We start from the raw sequence: 18,661 nt of genomic DNA, 5'->3' as shown, positions 1-18,661 counted from the left end.
TCATAGCAACCTGATCTGAAACTCCATCATGGTAAAGGAACACTGAATAATGTGGAAATGAGCTGCAGTTCTTCACCACACCACAAGATGGAGCTGACTTCCTGGGATGAGGAAGGAAACAGGAGGAGGAAGAGAGAGGAGGAGGAGGAGGAGCAGAGAGTGTGTAGAGGATCAGATGAGTCCAGAGACAGTGATGATCTCTGTCAGGTCCAGAACACACAGGGAGGATGGTGGACTGGACTCTGAGAGAGACAGTGGAGCTGCTCTCAGGTCAGTTAGGGAGCTCTAGTGAGTGGTCCCCATCTGAGAAGAGAAGCAGAGGACAGAGGTGATGGATCAGTGGTTGTCTCTCTCTGCTCTGATTGGCTGACTGTTGTCTCTCTCTGCTCTGATTGGCTGACTGTTGTCTCTGTTATTGTCTCTCACTGACTTTAGTCCAATAGTGCTGAAAGCAGCACAGACTGACTCCGCCCCCCTACTGACCTCACAGTCTGCAGTCTACAGTCTAGACTCTTCACTAGATCACCCAGATCCTTCAGGTCTGAAGACTTCAGGTTGTTGTCTCTCAGGTCCAGTTGTCTCAGGTGGGAGGGGTTGGACTTCAGAGCTGAGGCCAGAGAAGAACAGCTGATCCCTGACAACCTGCAGCCCATCAATCTGAATAAAGAATAAAAGAAGAAGATTAATTCAACTAATCAATAATCAGATGAGTCCTGATCAATAATCAATAGAGGGACTTTGTCCTTGTGTTCTTGTGGATCTTCATCATGTGGCCTTCTACACATCATCCACATGTCAGCACAGATTCATCAGCTGCTGCTGACCTCAGCTCAGTCTGTCAATATACAATCAATATCTGATCAATACCTGTTGGACTAAACACTGACTACAACTCTCTGGTTTAGAGATTCTGATTCTTTTAGACAGATTTATATTTGTACCATTTAATGTCACTAACTTTGTATTTTTATTCTTCTCTGTTATTATTATCAATAACTTTATTGATCAACTGGTATCAGGGTTAAATCAATAAACTAACAGCACAGGGGTCAATGACGTGATGAAACCCAGTGTCAAGTGGTGTAACTTTGATTTTTGATTAAAAAAAAATCAGAATAAAGAGGAAAATAAATCTGGACTCAAATGAGGAATTAATACAACTCTGTGTTTCTGTGATTGATTGTAATGTGATGATGTGCTGCAAACTGTGGCACTAAGAATGAATGAGTCTCTTAACGAACACCTGTAACCAATTGAAGGCGGGGGAGGGGAGCAGAATTCAACATAACATAAAAAGAGTGCTCCCCTTGGATTCAAACTAGTGACCTTGAGGTTGGCAATCGGCCACCTTACCCACTACACTACACTGGAGTTGTGTGAAGAGAGGTTGAGACTTTGATGAATGTGAGATTTTTCAATGATGCTTAAAAAAAAGAAAAGAGTAGAAATGAGCCACAACAAGTAAGTAGAGGACCTTTATGTGACTTGTGACTATTTTTTGATGAAATCAAACAAAGTATAATGCCCATTCCAGCGAATTAAAAAGTTGAGCTCCTGCTACTCTGCTGTGAAAAAAATTGCATTAGGCTGAATGGCAGAGAGAGAGCACCCAGGCTGCACTTAAAAAATATTTTAAATTATTCTCTGAGTCTCTGTGCATTTTTGACGGCATTGTAGAAGACAAGCGTGGCTACAAACTGTTTCCAAAATCATGAGTGTAGAGTGTCATTTGTAGCTTTGCTGGCAGTTTCAGAAGAAAAGTTCCAGTCGCTTTTTTGGCTCTCCTGCACTCTACGATGACGTCACCCACTCTGACCCAACCCCATACACACTCATTGAAAAGTGTGAAATTTGTCAGAAATCCTCATGTGCTTTTAAAGGATTTATCTCAAAAACGGTACAAGCTATGAAAAAGTTGTACACACAGGATGAATACATTAGAAGTTTGTCTACAGCTTAGAATTTGAATGAAGTCTCTAGCAGAAAGTATGTGGACGCTTTAAAGGCTGAAAGAAGTAAGAAGATTTGAAGAGTTTCAAGACTGTTCCAATGCATTCTCTATGGGGGGAAAAAAAATCAGAAAAAGTTAAATATTTGAAAAAGTATGAAAAATTTGAATACATCCGATAAAGTCCAGAAAAAGCTGCACGTTTTGATATATGAATTGTTGAAATAGCACAAAGTATGAAGGACTAGAAGAAGACTGTAACAAGGCGGAAGAAAATGGCCTAACAGAAGAACAATAGTGTGAATGCTGAAAGCATTCAAGCAGTGAGTTGAGGCCAAAGCTCCTTGTTGACAGCATTCAGTGTCTCATCATCTGTTCAGAGCTGAAGAAGCTTCAGAAAGTTTAGAAAATCAAAGTCCAACAGCTGAAGCAACCGGAAGCAGGTTAAACAGTGACAGAGAGAAAACAGCTCATTAATATTCATGAGAAGCTGCTGCTGCTTCAACACAGACGCAGTGACTCCACCTCTTCACCTGTCAGCTCCACCTGTGGCTCCATCCAGACAAACTCATGTTGTGCAGCCACATTTCTCAGAGACTCTGTCAGTACCTGCGTTTCAGATTTTCGCAAAATAAAAGCGATATTTCTGAAACTTCGAAAAAGTGCAATTGCTATTTGCAGACAAGTGTCTGAGTTGAAAACAACAGTTGTAGAAGCTGAGCTCGTTCTCTGCTGCTCTGAATCACAAACACTACGACTGCTCTCACCTTCTTCTCTCTGGACTCATCTCAACTGTTTTCTCTCTTCAGCTTCTTGAGAAAAATCCTCACACACAAATCCTGACATGTATGAACCAATGAGAAGCTGAAGCTTCAAACAACTACAACAGCTCCAGTCAGTGAACTCACCTCAGAGTCTCCAGTCTACAGTTTGGACTCTCCAGTCCAGCACACAGAAGCTCCACTGATGAATCATCCAGCTCGTTCACACTCAGGTCCAGGTGTCTCAGGTGGGAGGGGCTGGACTTCAGAGCTGAGGCAACGACTTCACAGTGAATCTCTGAGAGGTCACACTCAACAAGTCTGTGATTAGAGAAGAAACAAAATGTGTGAGAGTAAAATCAGACAATTTGTACTAAACAATCCTTTAACTGTGTGTGTGTGTGTGTGTGTGTGTGTGTGTGTGTGTGTGTGTGTGTGTGTGTGTGTGTGTGTGTGTGTGTGTGTGTGTGTGTGTGTGTGTGTGTGTGTGTATGTGTGTGTGTGTTATTGATCATGTCTGGACTCACTCAGCCTTCCTGCAGTTCCTCACAGCTGGGATCAGTCTCCGTCGTCCCTCCAGTGATGTCCTGTACTTCTTCAGGTCCAACTGGTCCAGAACCTGCTCTGACATCTGCAGCATGTAGGCCAGAGCTGAACACTGGATCTCAGAGAGTTTCTTCTCTGAACTGTTCTCTGACTCCAGGAACTGTTGGATCTCCTGATGAACTGACTGGTCCTTCATCTCCGTCAGACAGTGGAAGATGTTGATGCTTCTGTCAGGAGAGATTTTATCACTCTTCATCTCCTTCAGGTTGTTGATGGTTCTGTCAGGAGTGATGTAATCAATGCCCATTATGTCATAAAAGTCATCAATGTCCTCCCTTTGATCACTGTTCATCTCCTTGAGGTTGTCGATGGTTCTCTGGATGGTTTCTGGACTGTTGTCTGTCTGACCCAGCAGACCTCCTAACAGCCTCTGGTTGGACTCCAGAGAGAGGCCATGAAGGAAGCGAACAAACAGGTCCAGGTGACCATTTCTACTGCTGAGGGATTTCTGCATGGCTCTCTGCAGGAAGTCATCCAGGGTTAAATCAACATGTTGTTTTCCCAGGAACTTCTTGAGGACCTTTCTCTTCCTGTTGGTGAAACAGTGGAACATGTAGACTGCAGCCAGAAACTCCTGAACACTCAGATGAACAAAGCAGTAGACTGTTTTCTGGAAGATCACACTCTCTCTTTTGAAGATCTCAGTACAGAGTCCTGAGTTCACCAAGGCCTCTGTGACATCCAGACCACACTGCTCCAGGTCTTCTTGGTAGAACATGATGTTTCCTTCCTCCAGCTGTTCAAACGCCAGCCTCCCCAGCTTCAGAAGAACTTCCCTGTCGGCCTCCGTCAGCTCCTGTGGACTCGTCTCATGTCCTTCACCGTACTTGTTCTTCTTCCTCTTTGTCTGGACCAGCAGGAAGTGTGAGAACAGGTCAGTCGTGGTCTTGGGCAGCTCTCCTCTCTGGTCTGTGGTCAACATGTGCTCCAGAACTGTAGCACTGATCCAGCAGAAGACTGGGACTTGACACATGATGTGGAGGGTCCTGGACGTCTGGATGTGTGAGATGATTCTTCTGGACAGATCTTCATCACTGGACCTCCTCCTGAAGTAGTCCTCCATCTGGGCGTCAGTGAAGCCTCGGACCTCTGTTACCCTGTCGACACATGTAGGAGGGATCTGATTGGCTGCTGCAGGTCTGGAGGTGATCCAGACCAGAGCCGAGGGAAGCAGATTCCCCTGGATGAGGTTTGTCAGCAGCACGTTGACTGATGACGTCTGTGTGACATCAGACACAACCTCCCTGTTGTTGAAGTCCAGTGACAGTCGGCTTTCATCCAGGCCGTCAAAGATGAAGAGAAGTTTACAGACAGCCAGCTGCTCTGCTGTGACCTTCTGTAATGTTGGATGGAAAACATGGAGCAGCCCGAGAAGACTCAACCGCTGATCTCTGATCAGGTTCAGCTCCCTGAACGAAAGCAGAACCAGCAGATCAACATCTTGGTTCTCCAAGCCCTCGGCCCAGTCCAGAGTGAACTTCTGCACCGAGAAGGTTTTTCCAACGCCAGCGACACCGTTGGTCAGAACCACTCTGATGGGTCTCTGTTGGACAGGTGAGACCGTAGAGACGTCCTCTCTCTGTTGGACAGGTGAGACCGTAGAGACGTCCTCTCTCTGTTGGACAGGTGAGACCGTAGAGACGTCCTCTCCCTGTTGGACAGGTGAGACCGTAGAGACGTCCTCTCTCTGTTGGACAGGTGAGACCTTAGAGATGTCCTCTCTCTGTTGGACAGGTGAGACCGTAGAGACGTCCTCTCTCCGTTGGACAGGTGAGACCGTAGAGACGTCCTCTCTCCGTTGGACAGGTGAGACCGTAGAGACGTCCTCTCTCCGTTGGACAGGTGAGACCGTAGAGACGTCCTCTCTCTGTTGGACAGGTGAGACCGTAGAGACGTCCTCTCTCTGTTGGACAGGTAAGTCTTTAAAGATGTCGTTGCACTTGATTGGAGTGTCATGGAGGGTCTTCTTCTTGGACGTTGTCTCCAGCTGTGTCACCTCATGTTGGGTATTAACCTCTTCACTCTGTCCCTCTGTGATGTAGAGCTCAGTGTAGATCCTGTTGAGGAGGGTTCCACTTCCTGTTCCACTTCCTGTTGCCTCAGTTCCTTCAGTCACTCGTTCACATCTGCTCCTCAGACTGATCTTATGTTGATCTAAAACCTCCTGCAGACCACGATCTGCTGAGAGAGAAGAGACAGAGTCAGACTGAAGACAGAGAGTCTGACAATCTGATCAGATTATTTTCATCAGCTACAGAAAAACTACAGACAACAAAGAGAAGGTTTGAATCATCATCTTAAATGTCAGTGCTGTGTGATGGAACAATGACTCTGGAGAAAACAACAGGTCCTGGTTTCACTAATGACCACATCAGCAGACAGATGTTCACTCTCACTTTGTCCACAGCTGCTCTGATTGGCTGTCTGCAGCTCACCTCTGGTTCTGGGTCTTTGTCCATGATCCTTCAGGACGTCAGAGACACCACTCCTCTTCCTCCTGTCAAGACATTTCTGGATCAACAACATGTCACAGCTCCACATCTGAGCTCTGATTGGTTTACCACCTCAAGGGGGCGGGGCTTCAGTAAGCAGAGGAGCAGAGAGAGAGAGAGAGTAGAGGAAGACGAGTGTAGAGAGACAAGCTGAATGAAGACCTGGTCCTGAACTGGTCTGGTTTCTGTCTCTGTTTATCTGTTGACCTTAAAGCAGATGTAAGCAGAATATTTGTGTTAAAGGCCCCATGGCATGAAAAATGTGATTTTGGTGATTTTTTCGTGCATGGGGAGGTCTCTGGGCCACGTATATACTGCCACATGCATCAAACTGGTCATAAACGGAGAAACACACACCGCCCATTTGTAGGAACTGTCTCTTTAAGACGAGCGGATAGCACTTCCTCCTTTCTGTGATGTCACACACAAGGTAACTCCGCCCACCATGACCAGTTGTTTATTTTCAATTTTTATGAATGCAGCTTAGGTTTCAGTTACTTGCCTGTGATTGGCCCGACCACATGCCACTCAAAAACAGTGAGCCAATCAGAGGAGAGGTTCTCATTCTCTCTTCTGATTGGCCAAATGACCTGTGCCTGCTAGAGCTCCAGAAAGAGGCAACAGAAAGGGGCAGTAGAAACGATATTAAGCAGATCACAGGTACTCAAAACCAATGATACATCTTGTTAGGGATATCAGCAGGTAAATAAACCCAGAGAAAAGTGCACAGCATGGGGCCTTTAATATATGTTTTAAATAGTTGTATCTTCCGACAGCAATCACTTCTATAGAGTGTTTGGTCTGAAACACGGGTCTGTCAGTCACTCTGCTCTGCTCTGAGCCGAGGAGAAAACTTTCCTTGTATCCTACAAGTTTTATCCAATGAGGAGAGAGAACGGCATAAAGGGGCGGTCCTCTCTGTGTGTGCAGCCAAGGGATGCGCTTGAATGTGGTGACGTAGGGACGAGGGCGGGGACTGCTAACTCCATCTGCTGACAGGAAGTTAGACAAAACCACCGGATCACTTACTTCTGCTTTAAATCTGGACTCTGAAACAAACTCCCTGTTAGTTTGAGTCTCTTCAGTTCTGCGTCATCTCGTCTGGTTTTTACTCCAAATGTGTGAAATGATTGAGAAGCTGTTGGTGGTGTTTTCCTCTTTCAGACACTGATCATGTGTTTGATGTTGGTTCTGGACTGAGTCCTATCAGCTCTTTAACTAATGAGCTCCTCAACCAGACGTTGCTGTGTGGCTCTAATGAACCTGTGTTAGTTAGTGTGAGGAGACTGAGGCCCCGTCCAGACGAATACGCGGCTTCACCGAATCCGATCTTTTTCTTAATCGTTTTGAAAAAAATCTCCGTAAACACGGCATCGTTTTCAGAAATATCTGCGTCCACACGCATCACCTGAAAACGACCCAAAACGCTGTAGTACCTACTAGGGGTTGCACGACTTCAGATTTTTAAAAGTCGACTCTAATGTTATGAAAGTCGAGTCGACGTCGACTAGTCGCTGATGACGTCATTCATATTTTTCCCATCATAAATGCTTGGCAACAATCTGTAGATTATTCACTGACAGACGCTCATGCACAGAAATGAGTCCACAGAACAGCAGCTTTAGCCTATAAACAACAAGCTGTAAATCAGTTTGTTTTTCTGTAACATGCACTCCTATACAAGTGCAAAAGATAATACTGTAGCTACTGTCCGTTAAACAATTAGGGAGGAAAACGACACTAGGCCTCGTCACCATCACAGTCCTGCTCACTCACAGTTTCACTCACATTTTTTTTCTGGTTGGTTGTTGCTGTTGTTGGTTGTCGTTGTGCGCGACGTAAAGCTGTCGATATGAGCGGAGTTTTTTTTTTTTTTTTTAAATTGCCGACAGCCCGACACACTGGCCGCGGCAGCGCAGCGCCTCACAGGCGCTTGGCTGGTGTCACGGGGTGTTCCCACCAAACGCGATGACGCTTCATCGCGCGTCGAGATTACATGTAAAGTCAATGCAAACACGCGATTAGTCGCGTCATCGCGCCGGGCGATGCGATGGACGCGATAGCGCGGCGCGATGGACGCGTTGGCCGCGAAAAATCGCCTCCATCGCGTCGCCCGGCGCGATGACGCTTCATCGCTCGAGCTCAAATAATTGAACTTTTGCGGCGAATTCGCGTGAAGACGCGCCGCGACAGCCTATCAGCTTTGAGATCGTCACCGACGTGCTGACGTACGGACGTACTGGTGTTCCCTTGGCAGTTTAGTCAGAGCGAGTCTATTGACAATATTAGAAGTTTTCTGGTTTAGATTAGTTTATTATTCAGATCCCCATTAGCGGCAGCAAAGCCACAGCTCTTCAGTGTTGCTTTTCCGGTTTGGATATTCGGACCTGAAAGCCCGTTATCACTGCTGTTTTCAACCAGCGGGCGCTGCGAGCCGACCGCCCCGTCCCAAAGCACTCAACAGGCGGTCAGTCACACAGTAGTTCACGGAGCTGTCTCTGCTGCAGCCAGAGACCCACACCACTGTTCCTGTCCCATCTACAGGGACAGGAACAGTGCAGCGACGGTGGTTATCTCAGCCAGAGAATGAAATAGTGGGAGAAATGTTGTTGTTTGGGCGGGCTCGTCGCGCGACGCGATGCCGCGACGAGGCGTTTTTTGCATATTGAACCAGCGTCAAAACTGGAGCGTCTAGCGCGACGCGATTTCATTTGACGCGCGATTCAATCGCGTTCATCGCGTTTGGTGGGAACACCCCGTCAGGCAGCAGCTTCTCCTGCTCTCTCCGCGCCGGTCAAACATCGACCCGTCTGTAGGCTACAGGTCTGTCTCTAGCGCTGTGTGTATGGATGTGTGTCTTGTGTGCAGACGCAACTGACAAATATCTAGGCGGACAAGCAAACTTAATCATCATTTATTTTATTTTGAAAATCGACCGGATTCTCTCGCCTTTTCTGTGCCTGACTTCCTGTCTGGTACGCGCTCGTTCCATCCAGCTTGACGGCGCTCGTATTTTTTTCATTCAGCGCACTCAGCTGTTGTTTCAAGCCGCTACTCTTGTAGCCTACTGTTACATGATCAGCAACTAGTCGACGTCAAGCTCAAAACGTCATTGTGGAGCAGTAAAGTCGACTAGTCGATTAGTCGACTAGTCTGTGCAAGCCCTAGTACCTACATACTGCAGGTGTGTGTGTGGAGTGTGTGTGGCGCTGCAGCGCTGCCTGCCACACATAAACACAGCTGAAGAAGATGGGAAGTCCCCGCTGTAATTAAATAGAAGAAGTTCCCTGCTGTATTCAAACTCAAACATGGATTAAATGTTGACAGGGAGTTGTGTCAGAGTAAATATGACGATCAGTGATGATTAAACAGCCGCGATTCAGCTGCAGCGTCTGAGCGACCTGACGGTAGTCGGCCGAGACTGTCAGTGTGCAGCTGCTGCAGCGGTGTGTGTGTGTGTGTGTGTGTGTGTGTGTGTGTCTCAGGTTACAGGTAGAGCGGCGGGGGGCATGACATCATCGTTTCTGAAAAAGTCCGTATTGGCCGTCCAGAAGAAAACGCTGGGGCGGCGTTTTCAAATTTTCTCACTCTGGGACCCGTTTTCAAAAAATACCGTTTTCACCCCCTGAAAACGCCGGATTTGTGTGGACGCGAGGCCAATCCGATAAAGTATTTATCCGGATTCGAAAAAAACGGATTCGTTTGGACGAGGCCTGAAGCTGACAACAGAAGCTTCAGCAGCTCCACCTGAGCTTCACTACATGTTGTGGAGAAGCTCAGTCACAGACAGGAAACAGGAAACACTGATCACTCCTGTCTGGTTCCTGGCTTTTCAAAATAAAAGTCTCTGTGTATCTCTGCTTTAATCTCTACTGTGACTTCAGTTTAAAGGCTGAGACGTGTGGATCATTAAAGTGTTTCCTCCAACATGGAGACACTGTGTCTCCTCTCTGTCCTTCTGTCCACTGACAGCTCTACAGACAGGTGGAGCTCACACAGGGTGCGTTCCGATGGCCCTCTAGTTCCCGGCGTAGTGGACTACACAGGGTGTTCTCCATGTTCAGTGTGGTTCCAAACCGCAGGGAGCAGTTTGAAGGGAACTGTGAACTGTGCAGGGAGTGAACAACGGTTCCTCACTTCGCCCAGTTCACCGGATGTTGACAACTGATATTACCCATCAGCCATTGCGGTCCGTTTGCGTGCGTTACGTAAATTGGCAGGGCTAACGGTTACCTGTCTAACTTTAATAGCTCAGTGGCTCAATAAACGCTCCATGAAAAAATATTTTTTCCGGCGAATATCTTAGTTACAACATGACTGAGCTAACTGGAGTAGTTTCATGTGGTGTCCCACAACGGGAGGGTTTTAACAGCTGACGTCCTGATGTTAGCTTAGCTACCGCCGTTAGCTTAGCTGCCACCGTTGGGCGCATGACGTCTGTCCGGCTACCCATTTCTCCAACCATACATTTCTTTATTTTTGCGTCCATTAGTCCGACTTCCCATTTCCCCGACTTAAGTAGCGACAGCCGTTAGCTTTCCTGTCAGCTGAGCCACTGATGCTTTCTACACACCCTGATGCCCCGAAACTGAATAAATACCACGCATTGCAACACAAAACTGCTTTGCTTGTGCACACAGAAATAGTAATGTTTCTTCAATCATTTCAGATTTGTCTAAACGGTGATAGTGGCGTGAAACATTTTGAAACTTAAAAACTTTATTTTTAAACTCGACCAGAAACAGCTGTGACGTTGCAGGGTGTTCCGATTGGTATTATATCGGTTAAGTGAAGTCTCCTACGGCAGATTCCCTGTGCAGGGAGTCGGGAGTAGGGGGCTCTGTCCAACTAAACTGTGGATCGGAACGCAGCCACAGGTGTTGAGATCAGCTGATTGTGGGTGTGTCTGAATCCACCTAGGGAAACTATGGAGGTGGAGACGGGGCTGGTGTTGGTGCAGCAACGTTCACACTGACTGAGGCTGATGACACAGGAACATGGGGACACTGTGCTTCATCAGTCTGATGTTTCTGTCTCTGAGGTTTGTTGTGAACCTTCAGAGTCTGATGGATCTGGTTCCTGGTTTCTCTCTGTTTCCTTCACATGAGTCTAATGTGTAGCAGACCACTTTTTGGTTTTATGTATTGCTGTTACTCATTTTGTCCAAAAGAGGGCAGCCTTGTATTGCTAAAATGGTTAAATAAGTTAGCCGGTGCATATTCTCATTTGTCCAGGTCATAGTATTTCAAAGGAGGTTAAATGTAAAGCAACTGGACTTAGTTATTTGTCTAGGAAGACGTTTCACCTCTCATCCAAGAGGCTTCATCAGTTCATGTAGCAGCTAACCAGGCTGGGACTGGTCCAACTATCTGGTGTGGAGACTCACTATTTAACCTCTTGTGTGGGCGTTCACAAGTGATGATGTCACTGGTTCCCTTTTGTGCTCCAAGTGCCAACGACAGTCGTTGGAGTGACAGTCGTTGGTGGGAAGTTGGTTTCGACTTCGAAGTCGAAACCAACTTCCCACCAACGACTGTCACTCCAACGACTGCATTGTGACATGATTTCGTTACATAAATATATTTAATGATTTGAGTGCATTATAGTAAAATGTCATTCATCTGGTTTTTATATGCATATTGTCCGTTTTGAAGGTTATATTTGTAATGAGCTTTTATTTTGAAGAGACCGCTAACATACCTTGTCACTTCCTGGCTGTATTGTGTCTTCCGGTATAAACAAGGAACAGTATGAATGAGCTGACGGTAAAAGTAAAAAGTTTTAAGGTAGGGTATGCTACATAATGACTGAATCATCTTCAGCTCAGTTTACAGTAGAAAACGTCTCTTACCGTGACTCTGAAGATCTAGGTCCAGGTTCAGGTCCAGGTCCAAGACTGAAGTTAGGAGGTTGATCGTTGGACCGGTCACTCTTCATAGACAGACAGATGGATCCAGGTCCAGTTCCAGGTCCAGGACTGAAGTTAGGAGGTTGATCGTTGGACCGGTCACTCTTCATAGACAGACAGATGGATCCAGGTCCAGTTCCAGGTCCAGGACTGAAGTTAGGAGGTTGATCGTTGGACCGGTCACTCTTCATAGACAGACAGATGGATCCAGGTCCAGTTCCAGGTCCAAGACTGAAGTTAGGAGGTTCATCGTTGGACCGGTCACTCTTCATAGACAGACAGATGGATCCAGGTCCAGGTCCAGGTCCAGGACTGAAGTTAGGAGGTTCATCGTTGGACCGGTCACTCTTCATAGACAGACAGATGGATCCAGGTCCAGTTCCAGGTCCAGGACTGAAGTTAGGAGGTTGATCGTTGGACCGGTCACTCTTCATAGACAGACAGATGGATCCAGGTCCAGTTCCAGGTCCAAGACTGAAGTTAGGAGGTTCATCGTTGGACCGGTCACTCTTCATAGACAGACAGATGGATCCAGGTCCAGGTCCAGGTCCAAGACTGAAGTTAGGAGGTTGATCGTTGGACCGGTCACTCTTCATGGACAGACAGATGGATCCTGGAGACTCTGCTCTTAGTCTGTGGTTCTGACCTCTGCAAACACAAACATGTTTTTATTCACAATAGAAATTCAAAAAAATTCCAGCGCACACTAGAGCATAGGATAGACACGATTTAAACAACTCGTTACACATGTTGCTCCATTAGATTCACTGACAGGATTTGCAAAAAGAGTCAGCAGCGACTTTTCTGCCTAAGAAAACTTGCTAAATTTGGTATTGACAAAACTCTGATGACCCTTTTTTACAAGTCCTATATTGAGTCAGTTTTGATATTTTCTTGTATATGTTGGTTTGGAGGTCTGAATGTCACCCACAAGAATGCCTTAAATAGAATTGTGAACATAGGCAGCAAAATTATTGGTGCGCAGCAGAGCAATCTCTCTGTCCTTTACAACAGGCAGGTGGTGAAGAAGGCAAATTCGATCTTGTCTGATCATTCTCACCCCCTTCTTCAACACTTTAAGCTCCTCCCCTCTGGCACCCGCTTTAGTTTCCCCCCAGTCAGAACCAACAGATACAAATACCCCACAGCTATCACCCTCCTTAATGCGGGGAAAAGGAGGTAGTCACGCAGTCACTTTGTTTTGCACTTTTATTTATTTATTTATTTATTTAATTCAATTCAATTCATTTATTAAGGACTGCACAACAAGTCGGCAGAATTTGCTTTGCTTTGCTTTGCTATTTATTATGGTTATGTCCATGTATTTTTAGATTTTGATCGATTGTTGTTTTATCTATTTCTTCTGGATTTTTATAGTGGCTTGTTGCTTTTCACCTGCCATCATTGTTGTAGTGCTGTGTTCCTTGTCTCTTTGTCTTTCCATCTCCTTGTTGCCTGTCATGTATTTTAAATGTTGAAGCAGTTGCTGCAAAACACTTGCCCGTTTCGGGACAATAAAGGAATTTACTTACTTACTTACAGATTTGCTCTTGATTGTCATCAGGTGTGTGCTTAAATAGACAAGGTGAATGACATCATGATCATAACACCCCAACAATCAATCAATCAATGAGATACAGATGCATTGTGGAAGTCTACAGTGATGTCAGCGTCCAGCACCACACACTGTAGTCAAATACTGTATGTAAGCAACACAGCAGCATCATACGGTGTGTTTACATGGAGCCAAATATTCAGATTAGAATTGGTTTAGAGTCCAAACCGAATGAAAATTCTCCGTATAAACAGCTCAATCAAACCGAACCGAAAATTAAATTTCATTTGGTTTCAGAGAGGTGGAATAAACCTTTTCTTAAACCGATAGAAAGTAAAATAACATCATGTAAACGGTGAAACTGAATGTTGTCTGGTTCAGCTACAGGTTCATGTTTAAAGAGGCTCAGTCATTTCCTCAAACAGCTGCTCACTCTAGTTTCTATCAAACCAACAGGAGGAAACACAGGAAACATCTGTCAGGGACTACTTTCAGCAGCGGATTGATCCACATTTGGTGCTGTAGTGAGTATGTGGGGCAGCAGGACGGAGTCTAAATAAACTACAGTGTGTGTTGATGTTTAATGTGGACCTTAATGTTGTTTCATGGCTGTAAAACATCCGTGGTGAATAAATGCAGTGGCATCGGGTAAACACCAGATCGGATATCTCATGTAAACAGTTAACCCTAAAGACTTGTTTGGGATGAATTCAATCAGAAAGAGGAAAGTCTCATGTAAACCCTCCGAATGTTACATGATTATTTCTTAGCGTGGTGAATGTGCAGGTCTCTCACTGTGAGTCTGAGTGTCCAGGTCCAAGACTGAAGTCTGGAACAATTCCTTTGGACCGGTCACTCTTCAGAGACGGACAGGTGGATCCTGGAGACTCTGGTCCGTCCTCCTCTTCCTCCACATTAACACTCATCTTCAGGACTTCAGTCAGTCTGAGAGGCAAGGCAAGGCAAGGCAATTTTATTTGTATAGCCCATTTTTACAAACAGTTCATCTCAAAGGGCTTTACATGGCATCATAACAACATCCTCTGTCCTTAGACCCTCACATCCACTGAGGAAAAACTCCATAGAAAACCCTTTTACAGTTTTTCTCGATTGCTAAGACACATTTCTTGAAAGCTTCTCACCTTTTCTCTAAACTGTGAACACAAACCCCAATTTTCAAGCTACATTCACAAAACCTCAGACTCTTCTTGCAAAACCAAACTTTCACCTCAAAACAGTTCAATCTGTGCCCAAAACTGAACTCTGTTGTCAAATCGTACCCCGAGTCAATCAAAATTACTGTAAAAACACTACTGAGCAGTCACTAAACACAACACTCAGGACATGAAGCTGTAGAAATAAATGTTTATCGTTCACTGTAGCTAAATGCTACACGGATGCTCTCCTTCCCTTTCTTTCACCCTCCTCCCTCCCTCCCCACATCCATTTCATCCCCTTTTCCTTCCTTCTTCTTTTTTCTTCCCAGTTCATCCCTCCCTCCTTCCCTCCCTCATCCTCTCTTCCTTCACTCTGTTGTCTCTCATCTTCTCCTCTTCCTCTCCTCCTCTTCTCCCTCCATAAATGCATGTTGCAAAACAAAAAACCTGTGCATTTAGCACTTGTACATAGTACTGTAAAAAAAAAAAAACAACAACACAGAAATCCTGTGCATTTTACACGTAGTACTTGTACAGTACAAAAACAAACAGAAATCTTGTGCATTTAGCACTTGTATGCAGTAAACCTACGTAAAAAGTACAAAAATATACAAATTACTCAGCCACATCATCATTTCTCTGTTCTGTACTTCATCCTGAACTGGTTTATATATGTTCCCTCACATCATTAGACACAAGAGTTATCAATTTTGAGTTGTTGTGTTCAACCGGTGAAACTTGTGCTTTAGTTGTGTTTGACTTTTGCCACCTGTGCTCAGTATTATGCAACACAGCTGCATCACAATGAAAATGTGTTGGTAAGATGTGTCTAAACAGGTGAAAAGTCCTTATGATTCTGCCAAAAGAGTGACGGATTCAATCAGTGGGTTCAGGCAACTGAGAATTTGGTTCAGACAACAGGGTTTAGTGTTTCAGCAAAACTGTAACAGGGAAAAATCGGAGAAACCTCAGGGTGAGCAACAGAGGAGGGATCCCTCACCCAGGACAGACAGACGGGACAGAGATGTTGTTACAGACAAGAAAACAGTTTACAGTTTATGTCACAGAATGTGCGAAATATGGAAATGTTAGCAGGAGTTAGGAGGGGAGAGGAGGGGAGAGGAGTGGAGAGGGGAGGAGAGGAGAGGGGAAGAGAGGTGGGGAGAGGAGGGGAGGGGAGAGGAGGGGAGGAGAGGGGAGAGGAGGGGAAAGGAGAGGGCTCTGTGTAACCAGATCAGATGTGTCCCCAGCAGTCTAAGCCTATAGCAGCGTAGCTATAAAATGGTTCAGAGCTTTATCATTAAGAGCCTTATATAGAGGGAAACCAGAAGCACTGACTGAGCTGAACACACACACACACACACACACACACACACACACACACACACACACACACACACACACACACACACACACACACACACACACACACACACACACACACACACACACATTAACAGAATTACACGGTGTAATAAACTTCTCCTTCTGGTCTGTGTATTATTCAGTTCGTCACAACTGGCTGATACAACAGGAAGTAGCCCCCCCCCCCCCCCCCCCCCCCTTTAGTCTCAGTGTCTCTGTGTAGACACAAGTTCACTCTGACTCTTCTTCCCTCCACACTTCACAGGGACTGATCTATAATATATATATAATATAGAGACTCAGAGATTTATTATAATAACAATGTTGGTTTAACACTCACCTAACGCAGCCCCATTCTCACTCCTCTCGTTTTAAAATGGCGTCTGAACTAAATACTTTCACTTTCTCTAACTCCTCCCTCTGTGTGTTTACAGGAAACTACCACTCTAAACAGCCTACTTCCCTACTTCAGCTGTTGGCTTATGAGTAGCCTATATATCTTACATAAGGTTCATTAATGGTCGTTGTAAGACATGCTACCACATAGTGTTAAAGTAAAAAACAAAAAAAAGTGAATAAAAATAATCCATAGCAGTGAGTGGGCGGAGGGTTCAGTTGATGAGGCAGTGAGTTTCAGTTCACATAAAATTTAAAAAAAAAAAGCCTATTTGTGGCTTATGCAGTTGTACTTTTTGGTTTTCTTTGATTGTTTGTTTTCCTTCTTGTTTTAGTCTCCACATTTAATTTTTTTTTCTTTCACTATACACTATACCTACACACAGAATTTAAGAAAATGTTATTTTTGTGTATAATATTAGGGCTGTTGCGTTAAAGGGACAATGAGGAGTTTCCATTTGGTTATAAAAAAGTCTCACATTAAAGCAGAAGTAAGCGATCCGGTGGTTTTGGCTAATGCTGCGTTCCAGGCAGGCTTTTGAAACCGTAAATTACAGCTTCAAGTCACAACTTATGACTTTGTAGCGTTCCAGGCTCCGACCTGTTTTACCTGTGAAAGTCACTATAACGGCCACTCGTAACTTCTGACCCGTGAACTCGTACCAGATCGAACTGGTACCACTTCACAGGTCGGAAAAACACGAGTTACGAGTTGCCTTGAACGCACCATAACGTCTTGTCAGCCGATGGAGTTAGCAGCCCCCGTCCTCGTCATGGATCTATTGGTCCTCGTCCCTACGTCACCACATTCAGGCGCATCCCTTGGCTGCACACACAGAGAGGACTGCCCCTTTATGCCGTTCTCTCTCCTCATTGGATAAAACTTGTAGGATACGAGAAAAGTTTTCTCCTGGGCTCAGAGCAGAGTGACTGACAGACCCGTGTTTCAGACCAAACATGTAAGTGATTGCTGTCGGAAGATATAACTATTTAAGACTTATATTAACACAAAAATATCACTTACTTCTGCTTTAATGTGGATGAATCTACGTTACCACTTAAAATCTATGGTTTTGTCTCTATGGTTATTTTGTTATTATTAGTGGTGGTGGAAATGCTGGGCGAGCCGATTTCGTGGCGAGTCATGAGAATAACGTCGCCGAATCTCCGTTTATGGTGGGAACTACGACGGTATGTGATCGTCTTCCAACCTCTGACTTTAATTCTTGATGAATGAAAACATGAGTCTGTCTTGCACCGGTCAAAGAATTTCACGGTGCGGAGGCTCATAAATGTAGTGTGGAAACATCCAAAACTCCTCGTCCCTTTAACCGCCATGCGATTAATTTTTTTTAATCCCGTTTTCTCCCACTAAATAAACAGTGTTATATGGAGCTGTTCTGTCTAATATTTTATTGAAAACTGAATAAAAACAATTTGACATGAATAAAATAATATTTGTATAACTCTAAATAGGTTTGTTGGTCACATTTAAACGGTTAAAACCAAACGAACGTTACGTTTTATATCCACATAGATAGCATAGGCTGATTGATAGACAGACATTTTTTTTTTCATCTCAATTTTTATTAACAAAATCTGGCATTACATTGTGGCCAACATGACCAAGCAGATAATACAAAAATAACCACAAATGAAAAAAAAAAATACACAGTCAGAGTTGGTCAGGAATTAAAGTAGTCAATTTTTCATAAACACATAAGGCTTGTTTCGTTTTGATATGTTTTAAGGACTTTTTGAAAATAAACATCTCATTCAAGAAAATTAAAAACAGTGGTGTGCTGTTTGAAAATCTACATCTATGGATAAAATGTTTCGCCAAAATAATTAAAGTGTTAAAGCAGAAGTAAGTGATATATTTGTGTTAATATAAGTCTTAAATAGTTATATCTTCCGACAGCAATCACTTCTATAGAGTGTTTGGTCTGAAACACGGGTCTCTCAGTCACTCTGCTCTGCTCTGAGCTGAGGAGAAAACATTTATCGTATCCTACAGTTTTTATCCAATGAGGAGAGAGAACGGCATGCAGGGCTGTGTGTGCAGCCAAGGGACGCCGTGAATGTGGCGACGTAGCGACGAGGACTGTTATGGTGCGTTCAAGGAAACTCGTATTTTTCCGACCGTGAAGTCGTACCAGTTCGATCTGGTACGAGTTCACCGGTCGGAAGTTACGAGTGGCCGTTATAGTGACTTTCACCGGTAAAACAGGTCGGAAAAACACGAGTGGGTTGCCTGAAACGCTACAAAGTCGTAAGTTGTGACTTGAAGCTGTAATTTACGATTTCAAAAGCCTGCCTGGAACGCAGCATTAGCGAAAACGACCGGACCACTTACTTCTGCTTTAATAGTGTTGAAATTTAGGATCGGTGCTTGAGCGTCCTTTTCTGAGGTCCAGGTTTGAAAAAATCCCCAAAACGTTCTAATACAATGACAATCAAAAAATACATGTTC

The 18,661-nt window shown here is 44.7% G+C and overlaps 1 protein-coding gene across 1 annotated transcript; it reads right to left on the bottom strand.

Moving 5' to 3' along the window:
• Positions 1-285: 285 nt before the first annotated feature.
• Positions 286-11,987, bottom strand: LOC310989782 (protein NLRC3-like; the record flags this gene model as incomplete). The annotated part of the gene is made up of 8 exons (XM_083976930.1): positions 286-303; positions 489-579; positions 2,857-3,030; positions 3,237-3,490; positions 3,572-4,858; positions 5,219-5,496; positions 5,751-5,812; positions 11,659-11,987. 8 exons carry the CDS (start codon positions 11,985-11,987, stop codon positions 286-288), a joined length of 2,493 nt encoding a protein of 830 aa, XP_083833056.1.
• Positions 11,988-18,661: the final 6,674 nt, after the last annotated feature.

This window comes from Trachurus trachurus, assembly GCF_905171665.1.
Source record: "Trachurus trachurus genome assembly, chromosome: 8".
Taxonomy (NCBI): domain Eukaryota; kingdom Metazoa; phylum Chordata; class Actinopteri; order Carangiformes; family Carangidae; genus Trachurus; species Trachurus trachurus.
Note: the sequence above shows the minus strand (reverse complement) of the source record. Positions and strands in the feature narration are given on the sequence as shown.